The sequence below is a fragment of the Lepisosteus oculatus genome, chromosome 2 (assembly GCF_040954835.1).
Source record: "Lepisosteus oculatus isolate fLepOcu1 chromosome 2, fLepOcu1.hap2, whole genome shotgun sequence".
In the NCBI taxonomy this organism is placed as follows: Eukaryota; Metazoa; Chordata; class Actinopteri; order Semionotiformes; family Lepisosteidae; genus Lepisosteus; species Lepisosteus oculatus.
Window position 1 is genome coordinate 67,396,264 of NC_090697.1, and position 13,782 is coordinate 67,410,045.

General features: G+C 37.4%; 1 protein-coding gene across 2 annotated transcripts; it reads right to left on the minus strand.

Annotated features, from left to right (window-relative positions):
* Positions 1 to 717: 717 nt before the first annotated feature.
* r3hcc1 (R3H domain and coiled-coil containing 1) lies at positions 718 to 10,203 on the minus strand. Of its 2 annotated transcripts, none has more exons than XM_006625565.3 (8): positions 10,135 to 10,203; positions 8,405 to 8,566; positions 7,852 to 7,989; positions 6,329 to 6,917; positions 5,537 to 5,709; positions 5,066 to 5,136; positions 2,662 to 2,757; positions 718 to 871 (listed from the first exon to the last, which is right to left on the minus strand). In XM_006625565.3, the coding sequence occupies exons 2-8, from the start codon at positions 8,446 to 8,448 to the stop codon at positions 768 to 770; spliced, it is 1,215 nt and encodes a 404-aa protein (XP_006625628.2). In that variant the 5' UTR covers positions 8,449 to 8,566; positions 10,135 to 10,203; the 3' UTR covers positions 718 to 767. The 2 variants fall into 2 exon arrangements, with proteins under 2 accessions (XP_006625628.2, XP_015194311.1); XM_015338825.2 differs by lacking the exon at positions 10,135 to 10,203 and adding an exon at positions 10,011 to 10,119.
* Between the last annotated feature and the right edge of the window lie 3,579 nt (positions 10,204 to 13,782).

Below are 13,782 nucleotides of genomic sequence, written 5' to 3' on the forward strand. Positions count from 1 at the left end.
TAAAATGCAACCTATAAAATGTACTGTTCTCAAATTGTCTCAATTTAGAAACGGCATAAGTTCAGAAACATGCACCACGCATTAATGCATGATCTTCTTGACTGGGTCCTTCTTTCAGTAAAACTGAGGGGCAAGCGACAAAGTAGGATCTAACCTTTACAGTTCCTTACCAAAGTACTCAGACCCGTGGACGGTTTTCACATTTTGTTGCATTTGCACAAAGGTCAAAACGAGCACAATTCGAAAGAGCTTCAGCAAAATTCCCAAGAAGAATGGATAAAAATTGCACCGAGCTGGTGTGTAAAGTTGGTACTTATCCAAAAACACTATTTACTGTAACTTACATTATCCTTAGAAGTCTTCAGTTTGAGTAATTGGATTTGAACAGAAGTATTGTATGCATCATTTTGTCATTTCACAAAATAAGACTCCATAGGAAGGATCTGAATACTTTTGCAAAGGTACCAACCAAGAGTAAGAAAGAAATAAGCCGACAGTAGTTAAATAGTGCTATATGATTTCCTATTTAAGTCCTATTTAATTTCTAAATTTCAATGTTGTATTGACTAGTCATAAATCAATAAGCTCCAAGTATTTAAAGATGCGTTTAAGTGTGAGGGAGTTGTGTAACATGAAGGTATAATCAGATATAGCCGAAAAAGATTAGATCTAAAAATGTTTCTACACTTTCCATCTTCTACATGTTGTTAAACTCACAATTCCAGCATCTTGATCTTGTGTGATAACTTCAGCAAACTTCAGCGGCGCTAGCTGCGGACACTTCGCTTCTGTAAGCCCAGTGCTCTGGTCACCATCCTTCTGGCTGCTTCAGTATCTGTGCGTGGTCTTTCCTTCACTGGCTGAATAAACTCTACACAAACACAACAAAGAATAGCATTTAGCCTCTCTGCTGTACAGTCTGTACTTGTTCATCAAGCTTTGTTAACTTGTCAGAACTTGTTTACATTTGACTTAGTCAGGTTATGATCTATACTCAACATATAAAAAAAAATGTAAATCTCTTGTATAACCTATTTTCTTAACAGCACGGAATTGTACTAAGCTTGTCATGAAAATTCAGGAGAAATGATAGCAACCAAGTCCCCCTTTATCTGTGCTGATCTTACTTGTTATCCTCTCTTAGTACTCAGCCAAGCAGGCTATGCCAAAACTCTTCATGCTCATCTTTTTTTTTATTTTCTTTTTGAGATTGGGTATCATTATTCCTCACAAAGGGATACAAAATAGGGTCTACACTATCTCCACATTTCCATATGTATTCTACTTGTTTAGGGATAGACTTTTTGTATTTAAAGCACTAAAGGTATTAGCCGACAATGATACAGCAAGCTACAGTATGCATCAGCTCTTCCTTACTGCTATAAAGGCAAGGTTACATTGCAGTCACACATTTAGAGAATTAAATACATGATGTACAGAAGATCTGGGCTTATTAAAGGAGATACAAAGTTAAAAAGCACTTTTCAGCTCAAAAATAGCATAAAGGGCTTAAATTGTTAGAATTTTCAGACGTGCAGCATTCCATATATCTACATTAGCAAGATTTCAGATTTTAAGGTTCCTATTTAACTAGATTCAAAGTAGTAGTAAAAGTAGGCAGACAATCATGTATAGTTAAAGCATTCACCATGCACAGGTAGGTTTATGTAGTTCAGGTGGGTAGCTGCATCAGCAAGAGTAGGCTGCAAAGAAACAAGTTGTGGAGCCTTCACGGGTGTAATAAATATAGGGCACTCAGCAAAGATAATGTAGCATGGGAGCACAAAAGCCAGGAAAGAGGAGGAGGCAGGAGAGGGGGCGAGGCAGAGTGGCCAATCAGGTGTTGTTAGGTCGAGAGAGGTGAGGAGATGTGTGAATCGAGACCTACAAATGAATAGAGATAATTAAAAGAAAACAAGTCTGTCATTGAGAGAAGGGAGAAGGTGTGAATCGAGTTTCAGGATAATTTTAGTTTCTGATGTCTTTCTGCTATAGGAGTTAAGAAACCCTACTTTGAGAACGCAGACAGAGAGATCAGTGTGATCATGGCGGTAAGAGGTGAAATGAGCAACTAAGGGCTTTGAGAAATCTTTAACCTTCACAGCCCTAACATGTTCTCTGAAGCGGTTTCTGAGTCTCCTTCCCGTTTCCCCAATGTAGATGGCTGGAACTTTGCTACAAGAGATACAGTAAATAAGGTTGCTGGAGGTACAAGATGTCATCTGAGTGATCCGGAATTGTCCTGAGGGGCCTTGAATGAGTGTGGTGTTAGATAAGTACTTGCAGGTGATGCAGCAAGCTCTGTTGCAGGGGAAAGTGACTGGTGTGAATGATTGCTGAGGGCGGTCAAGGGAGCTGTGAACAAGAAGGTTATGCAGATTAGGTGGTCGGCGATATGAGATGATAGGGCTGTCAGAAAAGAGGGCCCCAATGGAGGGATCATCCTGTAGAATAGGAAAGTTGTCATTAACGGTCCTGGGGATAGAGAGTGTGTTCATTGGTGCTTCCTTACCACCCAGTGTGTAAGGAAGCACCAAAGGGAATGTGGTTGTTAGGCCGGGAGGTATGGTAGGTTACATAAAAAGACCTACAAATGTTGAATGCTCTCACATCTACTCTTTTTTAATTTTTAATGAAAATAGCTAAATGTATATTTCATACCTGCGCCCCTTAAAGCCTTCCCTTTCGACTTCTTGGATGCTTCAGACAAAGCACGTGTCTTCAACAAAGGATGCTGAATGGTGAGAGCCTGCAAGGCTGAACATAAAAGTACAGAGTGACACATGTCAACTGTTAAAAACTGAAGTACTGTTCCCTTTCTAATGAAGCACACTTGTTACCCCTCGGGGAAATGACAAATCTAAGCCCTCCAATCAGAACCTGCCACAACATTTAGCACCTTTCATCTGGCTAACTTTCTTCTCTTACCAGGCAGCGTGGACCAAGTAGCTCACCGCTATTTTTTATCTCATAGCTGGCCTGACAGAGTAACTTCACTCAGCTGAGCTTGACATGCTCTTCCCATTGCAGAAGATCTTTCTGAAGAAGGCCAGCCCACCTCTCAATGGCACTGCAATGATCTACTTATTTATTTCTCATTTCCACAGGGAAAGATTGGAGTGTTTGAAACTGCAGCCCAGGATGCAGCACACTCCTACCTTCTCAGATTTTTAACTAGGTCCCATACAGACCCAGCTACCAGTCATTATCTTCTAGGAATATTTTGATATATTCTAGGAATATTATTGTTTGGATTTACACAGTTTGTTTAGGTACCAAGTCTGTCATGCCATGATGTTTGTTCACATTTATTCATTATTGTACAGTATATAGTACCACGTAATATTATTTTTTTCCCTAAAAACCAATAAACAAATTAAACATAAACAGGGTCTCAGGCACTGACATGATCGTTCAACAGTGCTTTCTATGAAAGCACTGCCATAGAGGTTGTGCCTTCATATTTGAGTGTCCTTCATATCAATATTGGCTACTGCCACTTCCAACCCAAAGAATTTATTTTTCCAGATCACTGCAGTTAGACTCTGCCTCAAACCTGAAGGCTTTGTATGGGTGACTGCAATGCAGTTACAAACTCCTGGTTACAGACTTTCATGACCTTTGTCTCCGTTGCATGGACCTAGAATAGACCTGTAGTGTACTGGAAACCTGGAAGGCTGTTGTTCTTGCAATGAGTTTATGGCTAATTCTTACCATACAGAGAGGAAACACAGAGCTACTAGAGTCCAGTATTAAACTGTGAGAATCATGCAGTTTATTAAAGAATCAAGAAAAAAAAGTTTTGGAGTGGCCTAGTTAAAGACCAGACCTAAACCCAATAGAGATGCTGTGGCAGGACCTGAAATGAGCAGTTCATGCTCGAAAACCTGCCAATGTTTCTGAATTAAAACAGTTCTGTGAGGACGAGTGGGCTAAAATTCCTCCACAATGATGTGAAAGACTGATATTGAATTATAGGAAGCATTTGGTTGCAGTTATTGCAGCTAAAGGTGGTGCAACCAGTTATTAAGTGTACTTTTGATAATGTGTCAATTACTTTTTCACACAGGGGATATGGGTGTTGGATAACATTGTTTTGTAAATAAATGAAATAATCATAATAAAAAAGTGTTATTTGTTCACTCAGATTCCCTTTATCTAATATTAGATTTTGTCTAAAGATCTTAAAACATCCAGTGTGACAAATATGCAATAACAGAGGAAATCTTTATACTTTTAAATACTTTTTCACAGCACTGTACCTAGAGGAGAGGTCAGTAAAGTGGCACTTTAAAGACAGTAAGGAGGTAAGATCCATTTTTTCCATCAATTCCTTCCTCTCAGTTGATATTTTTCATTCCAGTAAATGGTATGTAATATTTTTGTGTAAATTAACATGTAATAGTTTAAGGGTGCCAGATTCCCTGCAAGGCTATAAATGTTTACTATGCAGGGTGCTGGAAAATGTACAGCTTTGATTTATCAAATTATTAGGGAAATAAGTACATGCATTGGCAAAAATACAATCAATTCCTAATTAGACCTGAAGAATTCACAGCCGAAACGTTGTATTTTCTCTCTTCTTTTAAGCATGGAATTAACCTATTACTTGTTCCTTTGTAAATTCCTAATTATATCTGAAAGTCAATCACAGGCATTACATGTGGTTAAGGTGTTTAATTCTGTATTGTATGACTAGTGCAAATCTCTCTCGAAAGTAAAAAGACAATGAAAGAAAATCAGTAACATTACAGTACAGGCACTGACCTCCACACCTGGTTATCATTCTACTCTGTACTCTTACATTACTATTTCAATCAATTGTTCACCCAGTGGTCTATATAACTACTGTTTCTTTTTTTTTTACTCATTGACTATTATAAATTCCTGGTAACACCTGGTAAAAGTCAATCCATGCACAAAACTATGAAGTCAGATCACACTTCATTAATCCTTTATCAGTGGATAACTGCCTCTGTGTGTATGTTTTTATAAAGTGTGATTTTTATCCCCTGTACTGAAGTGTCACCAAAAAATCTCTTCTACCTAAATTATAGAATATTACCTGCTGAGTGGCTTGAAAAAACACCAAGTGCATGAGTGTTATCAACCCATTTGATCTTCAGGCCTCCCTTGCTGTAAATAGATAACAAATGATGCAGTTCATTTTCAAACATGCAACAGATAAAAGAAATAAGGCAAAAAAGTGGAAAACTACAATTAGAAATATTTCTAAAGTAGTTTTTAAATAACGTCACAAAGGTAACATTTTCCCCAATTACTTCTAATTACTTCTAATTTAGCAATCAAAGTTTTTGCAGAGCAAAACATGCACTAAAATGTTAAAATTAATATTACGTTTCAACTTATAGATTTAGGCAACACAATCCTAGTTGTGGAAAATGTTTTGTTCACTTCTTAAAAAATAGCTTTGCACTTTGCATTGGAGTAGAAAACCTTGAAAACGATCTGAAGTTATTTTTCTTTAATAGCTATCTCATTGTAACTGAAATAGCAAAATAGATGTAAAGATCACCTGAATTCTGCAAATGCATCTAGCAGGTCCTCAGTGGTAAGTACTGCTGGAAAGTCGTATATTTCTATAACATGACCAAATTCTTCTGGGTCAATCCACACATTTGCGTAACAAGAGTATTCATTCTGGGCTCTCTCAATGGTTATGTCTGGTTCTTTCAGGTTTGCAGTGATCTGAGAGCAGGCATGAAATATGGTTACTCACATGGATCCAAATGGGACAGACAGATGGGCCAAATGGCATCCTCTCATTTGTGTTATTATTACATGACTTACCAACAAGTGGGTTCCTAAATTTGCACTCTACTCCAAGTGGTGGTTTTAGTCTTTCATTTCTCACTCTCAACATAATGCTACACACCTTGGAATCAACGTGACACTCATAAAGGAATTTTACAAAACAACATCAAATTAGGCATATAATGCCATACTTAACAACGATTTACTGTTATATCAGTCAAAATTGGAGACGAAATTTAAAATAAAAATGATTTTGGAATGGATTTAAATAAAAAAATAATTTAAACATTACATTGGTTGAAATCTATTAGATGCATTTGTATTCATCTTACCGAAACAGACTACAGTAAAATGTCAGCCTTCAAATATTAGCATAAAAGAAATAAAGAGGCAGTGTTACAGTGTTAGAGTCTGGTAGCTTCCAATACTGTGCATCTGGTCTTCATGCATTGATGTACAGGAAAATGTTGACTGATGTACCTTTATCTCAACATTGTAAGCACCTTTTTTAACACTCTGAAAATAAGACCAAGAAACATCTGCACTACTGTACCTCATTTATAACAACTCTGAAGTCTTCTGTGGTTTCCACTTGTGCCTTACAAGTAGGGTGAGATGTTGTGTTGCTTCTGTCTTCTTGCTGGTCATCTATAGACAATGCAACAAAATAGGAAACAGTCTGATCCCAAGCAGGAACCCAGTTTTTGTGATTCAGTCTGGCAGAGGGAAGAAGTGCCTCCAGCTCACTGGGTGATTTGTCAATGCCGGGAGATGCCGTATCATGACTGGTCTTTGCTATGTTCTCAGTTTGGGCATTTCTGTTGTAGTCTGCTGTGCATTTCAACCCATGATCCGGGAGCCCCTCTGTTTCAGCAAAGGAGTCCTCAGAAGTGCTCAAACTGGCACCAGAAGAGTCCAGCTTATTCTTGCTCACAGCTTTGGCACCGTCACTCTGGATCCCCTGGGCTGTTTTATCACGCATGGCCTTGCAAATGTAGACAGCCTTGTCCGGCCGTTTCTTGCGCCTGGTCTGTCTTCCCTCAAGAAGCTGATTATTTTTCACAGGATCCACAGATTTAGTTGCTACTGGGGATCTGTCATATAAACTGGAGTCTGTGTCCGCAGAATCATCCAGTACTACCCTAGAAAAAAAAAGGGTCAAATTTTAAGCAGAGCATTCACAACAATATTCTGAAATGAGCCAGGTCCCCTGCAAACAAGGCTGATAGTTAAGTAATTAAAAAACAAGCAGGCTTCACTGAAAATATTTAACAGTTTTATAACTTTTTCAGTTTTCTATCCAATGAAACCTTAGCACTGGATGGTCCTGAGTCATGCTGTTGCAATTCCTGAGTTTGTGATGAACTGGCACTCATCCAGAAGATTTTATTTAAAAAAAAAACTAATAATTGAGATCTTACTCTGTGGTGTGGTCAGATATAACCTTCAGTCTAGTCAGAGCTGGATTTAAAAAAAAAATTGTGCCATGCTACAGTTTATTTTGTGGGAGCTGCTCAGACCATATCATGATGAAGAGGCAACATGTTCATAAACCCTCTTAAAACATTACCAGTGTTTGACATATCTGGTGCCATATTTATTCAATCTTCACCAGTCATTCTTTTAAACAGTTACCACTAATGGGAGGAAAAGAGGATTTAAACGCCTTAATTGCGTGGAATGAGAGGAACGCAACTTGTGTCATATTCCCTAAAGACCAAAGGGTTAAACTGATTAGGAGCTGAACTGTGAATTGTGATTTGTGAATTGCCTTTGCTGTATTTTTAAGATAAATTATTTCCTGTTACTTTTTGTGGCCACTTTTTTTGCAACAAAGTGTATATACCCGAGACATTTTTTAAGAGAATTGTTCCTTCTTTTTCTTTTTTACCATTTGAAAATATTTGTACTTCTTTCCCTACATAATTTTGTGGGATTTACCGCCTCAGTTTGACAATGGGGTTAATTTTTTCCTATGAAACTATTACCCTCAACTCCTGTTGGGGGACACCACCCTCACATTCGCCCATTCCGCTTGCTTTTTTAAGGTCACTGTCTCTTAATAACACAGGGTACCTGAGGTGAGCGTGACAGACAACAGCTCTGCGGCTCCAGCCCTCCCCCACTGAGAACGTGCTCAGGGAATCAAAGCTCTCTGCCGTTCTGTGAATCAGGTAACGAAGACGGCTGGGAAGAGGTGGAAAAAGAAGTACCCTGGAAAGGAGAGAGATGAGATCACAGATTATTGACAACCCAGTTCAAGCTCATTAACTCACTTTTTTTCAGTTCAAGCTGTTAGTGTCTTGAGCATTTGTCAGTAAAGCTGTTCAATTCAATTCTACACCAACACAAAAATTATCTTAAGAAAAAATAACTAATGAGTTACAAAGCTGTACAGCTACTTTCTGAATATATTTTAATGACAGAACAGCCAGAATAAGTCTAGTCTTTGTGTGTATCTGAGAATATAATTCTATGTGTGCATATATAACGTGTACCTACTTTTTTATGTACATGACCAAAATGTAACTAATTTAAAAGAAACAGAGCACACAGATTTTGTATTTCCACAGATTTCATTGCCAAACCCAGTAACTGTCTTGAGATGCAACATAGACCTAACCCTTACGTTTTCTCGTCACTCTTCTGTAGAAATGCTTCCAGTTCCTCCATAATTTTGTGAGCAAATTCATTTTCTTGCTTCGGAAGGTAGACGCCATTAAACCAAGGTAACTCCAGGCTGCCTAGAAGATTGGCTATCCCAACTGCACTGGTGAAGATTCGTCAGCCCCTTACATGTTACAGAAAAGAGCAAATGTCCATTTAGACTCATAGAGTGATCCAAATTAATTTGCAAAACAATACTGAGGAAATGGGAACAACAACCAAAAACGCTTTCTTCAAGTTTCAGTGACAGTCCACAACGATTCAGGCTTCAAACACAGTACCCTAATGAAAAATATCTTTGATTACTGTGTGAAAACTCCAGTTTCAAGTTACAAATGGCAAACCATTTAAAGTCGTACACGCATCCAAAAACATTCAAATTGTTTTTATTTAGCATCACTCTGAAATTGAGATGGCTATACTAATTTAATTCCTAAGGAACAGATACAGCTTTATCACCATGCATCTCAAAACTAACCATCCACTGATGCTAAGCATGTGTGAGCCTGGCGAGTACCTTGAATTGGAGACCTCCTGGGAAAGCTAAGAATGCAGCCTGAAGAAGTGTTTGTGGGGCCAGCAAGGGGTGCTCACCCTGTGGTCTGTGTGGGTCCTAATGCCCTAGTATAGTGATGGGGACACTACAGGGTATATTGTAAAATTTAATGTCCTTTGGATGAGATGTTAAACTGAGGACCTTGCTCTTCATGGTCATTAAAACCCCCCAAGACATTTCACAAAATGAGCAGGGGTGTTAACCCCCCTGCCCTTTACTAATTATGGCACCCATCTATGAACTGTCTTCCTCACTCTGTTCTCCTCCCCACTGATACTTGATGTGAGCCGAGCGTCACATCATCCAGTGGGTGCTACAGATTGGTGGTGGGGGAGTCCCCGTCCCCACTGCCTGTAAAGTGTTGAGTGGAGTGTCCAGAAAAGCGGTATATAAGTGTCATGATTATTATTTATTCCCTGCTGAAAGGTAAACAAAACAACATTTCGACTGTGGAGCCCTCTTCAGGTGTCAAGAATACCTAATTTAATTGTTGTTGGTTAAACTATACACAGTAAATTCTATAATTAAACTATTAGTTCCTTATTACCAAGTGGGCGTTCGGTACCTGATATTACTTCATTACTGTATTATCAAGCAGTTTTGCGGGAGTCTCAAAGAAATATACCTTTTATTTCCCTTATTAATCGCCCTTATTAGTACTGACATAATATCGTAACACATATATCCTAGTCGTGTCATTACCATTATTTAACGCAGTAATCGATAAATCAGTAATCGATACGAACGAAAACGAAACTAAAGTACAGACAGAACAAATTTACTGTAGCTATGGGTTTATTAAACATATTGTCAAACATGCCAGAGAGTTTTTGTTTTACTATTATAAATGAACCGAGTAAGCATGGATTTACATTTTAAAAGTACTCAACATTCTAAATGTAGTGAGCATAACGCAAGAACCGCTGAAAAGCTTTATTTAGCGTTATTATTTAGCATAAAGTACTGCCTAACCACACGCCCCAAAATGCTGCAACAACAGTATTTTCAGTACGTTCAAGACGCTTCCAAGTGGCCAAGCCTTCGTCGATTAATCATTTCAGGTCAACACATACTATTAAATAAAGCATCTTCACAATAAGCCTCCAGAAATAACCACTTCAGCTTCACTACCTTACCTGTCGACGTATGACGTAGCTGTTAAAAACAAACCAGCACCACAGAATAGGAACATGCTAGTGGTGCTCATATCTATTCTAATATTCAATCTCTCTCGGCGCCGGTAGTCCCCCTGCTGTACAGGCGGAGTCAAAACAATTAAGAGAATGGAGACCTACCCGTTGTACTTTATGATAATTTTAAGTTGTGTCGTCCGTCTAGAACAAACATTAAAAATACTGCAGCTAATGAAGTAGTTTAACCAAATAAAATATGCATTGAATATTATTATTATTATTATTATTATTATTATTATTATTATTATTATTATTAACTTTCAGATAGGTGCTTATCAAGTAATGGGAATTCGCAGGATTTCGATCATTGCAGGTTGAAGATAGGGCCATTTTAAATCACTGACTTGTATTGGTATTGGAACGAGTTGAACTTGTAACATCAACAATTGCATGAAGGTGGCATGAAAGTGAGTGAAAATAAGTACAATTTCAAGAAATGTCAAGTGATATTTAAGTTCTTGTTTGACGCCAAGATTACTTGAAAAAACACAAATCTTAACAAACTTAGCAATAGGTTAGTAATGGTAGAATGACAGTAGATAAACGAATTAAATAAATAGAAAAACGGTTCACTCCTAAAATTAGTCTCCGTAACGGAAGGGTCTTGATTACGCTAATTGAGGACCTTTGTTTTGCAATATAATTTCTAATATTATATAAACATCCATATAAAGTCGCAGAGGATCCCCATTTAGAGCTTAAAATTAAAAGAGTTTCTGCTAGATAAAGGCATGGCAGAGTATCACGCCTGATGATCAAAGTTCAATGCGAGTTATCGGGATCATCAGTTATGTTAGAAATGTAACCCTAAATATACTAGAATGATACAAAATGCACAAAGTACAAATCGTAAAATGTGATATGTAAGAACAGCTTCTCAGAAGAGGTATTGAAAATTTTAACATTTGCGGGTTAGACAACGGGAAGGAATCAGATTTAAATGTCTGAAGTAACGTAAAAATTACTCCAGATGGCGAACTTCACCTACTGTTAATCTCTTGGAAAACTTGGAAGTCTTCTTTGTTCTGACAGTTTAAAAGTTGACTATGCCAACAGCGTATGAAGTAAAAAGTTAATTTACTTATTTATATTTATATGAACAAGTTATAAAATAATATGATTGTAACTTATAATACATATCCTGTCGAAATTATGTATTTTCTTTTGGATATTATTTCAAATTAAAAAGTCAAAATCAGCAGCAGCTGGAAAGGACGTTTAACATAAATGAACATTAGATTTTATTACTAACATTTACTGCATACTATTTATTTAATTAAATACACGTTTTTCTTAACTAAGATGAACTGCACAAAACCGCTAAACATTATAATCCATTTACTGTAGGTATGGTATTGATAGTTTCCATATGCTCTTATTGCATACAGTATGTACTGTATGTATAATTCATAGTGAAAATGAGTATCAAAATGATCTTGTTTAGCAAAGAGGTGTTTAATACTTACACTTACTTCATAAGTACTGTAATAAATCTAAGGCATCAGAAATTAAATTTGATAATATGTCAAATCTAATATTGTTTTTCAAGCTGTAATGATGGTACCTTTTTTGAATTTACTGACATTTTAAATGCTTTAGAAAATTGGCATCTAGTTTAGGATACAGTGTCTCAACGCTTATCTATGATACTTATGATAATGAGAACAGGACATTAATTTGAAGACAATCTGTGCTTATAATATGTCAGACATGTACTGTATATGTTTTCTGGCTATTTAATTAGGTGTATTACTATGTTGAAAAGCAACCCTCTCAAATATCATGCATTTGTATTTCCAAGTCACAATTCAAAAGAAACTGCAAGTATCCTAGGGGGTTGGTAGAGTCATCTGCTTTGAATTTCTAGAGTGTGAAAAGAATATGAAAAAGAAGAGTGGTGAGTGTCCTACATGTCAAAAGTGTGTTGTGATCTGGCTGATGCTGAGTGTGGAAGGTAAATAGATGAATTGCATTTCTGCCTGATTTGACATCCACCTGTGGTCAGAGCAAAAGAATGGGGCAAATGAATTGCTTAAGCATGGGAGGCGAGATTGTGGTTCGGCGGGATCCTCATGCATAGTGCTCAGAGCCAGTGGGTTCCAGGTTTGTGTTTCGGAGGGAATGAGAAAGCTGAAAGAGCAGAGCTGAGGGACTGGGAAGCAGGAAGAAAAGGCAGACAATGTGGTCAAGTCTTTTCATCCGAGGGCACTCTGGTCTCTCTTGGCATCCTCTACACCTGAGCTTTCAGTGCCTTAATTGGTTCGTTTAATCCATTGGACAGACTAACACTAATACAAGCTGTACCTGGAATTACATGCAGCTTAAAGACCTTGAAAAATAAAATGATCTAACTGACCACATAATGGGATCCTCAGCTGGAAAGCCATTTGGTCCTCAAAGTTTGGAGTTTGATACCCTTGCTCTGTATACTTTCAAAATATCTTGACATCTGGGCAGCTGAGTTATATTCCTATTATAAACCAGGTTCATTAAGGATTTTTTTCATAGCTTACTGCTCTTCACTTTGAAAAATGTGCTTAGATACATTTTTGAATTAAAATGACTTGTGGTAAATTTCCTCCATTTAAACAAATGAATCAAAAATCCATCAGCCATAAATCAAGTGCTACAATCCTACCACTGGTTTGAAGTGCAGACCAAAGAGTCAAGATGAAGGTATATACAGTATTGTATGTGATGAGGATATTTACAGGCATGCTCACTGCTTTCAGAAAAAGTGTTTACGGTCTGGATCTGTCAGTATTTTCTAATAAAACATTCAGAGTGCAGTTCATGAGTGCTAGGGTCTTTACCACACTGTTGAGTTAGAGCATTCGTAAAATGGCGAATGGAGCTTTCCTCTGAGTAAACTTGATAATGAAGAGAAAAAGCTGACAAAATCCTTTCTCCCCCAAAATGATTACATTTTTTTAACATTAAAGCAGTGATTTGCAAAGTATTCTCACTGTAGTCACGGCAGATGCCATACAATTTCAATAACCCGCTGTTAGGCAAACATGTGATACTCTAGTTGCAAGGTACTGTAAATTTGTAAAATCCTATGATTCAACTCTTCAATGTGCAATCGAAAACTCAAACACAGCTTTGGAAAAGCTTGGTCTTGAATTTAGTTGGATTAACAAAAGTTCTGGTTGATTACAAATGGTTTGACTTATTCTCTTAAATCACATGGTCAAAATGTGTTTTGTTTGCTTTTTCAAAAGCAAAATATTTCTTCACTATAATCCCTTGATAGAAGCAGCCAATAAAAACAACAAAAAGTGCAGTGCAGTTCTGTGAACTGAGATCCCATATCGTATGCAAAGTGCACAGAAAGGCATGTGTTTTCAGAAAGTCTTAACCCTGGCATAGCACTGAACAAAGTTTTATTGCAAGATGATAGACAGTGTTAATGGAAGCCCATGTTTACACAAAGGGTTGTCAGACATCGAAAAAGCTGATAACTTGACTCTCTTCAAGAACAGGCTGGAAAAGACCCTCGAATCAGTTACCTAATGGCAGACAAAAGAGATTTCTGTTCTTATCTGTAAATCTTTTTATGGTTATTATGCACATCCTACCTGAACTAAT

Coding starts and splice junctions, on each gene's coding strand:
- r3hcc1 (XM_006625565.3), bottom strand. CDS start 8,448: ATGGAGGAACTGGAAGCATTTCTACAGAAGAGTGACGAGAAAAC. Junction 6,918..7,851: donor GTCTGTCACGCTCACCTCAG/GTACCCTGTGTT, acceptor TTTTTTTTCTAG/GGTAGTACTGGATGATTCTG. Junction 872..2,661: donor GAAGGCTTTAAGGGGCGCAG/GTATGAAATATA, acceptor GTGTTTGTGTAG/AGTTTATTCAGCCAGTGAAG.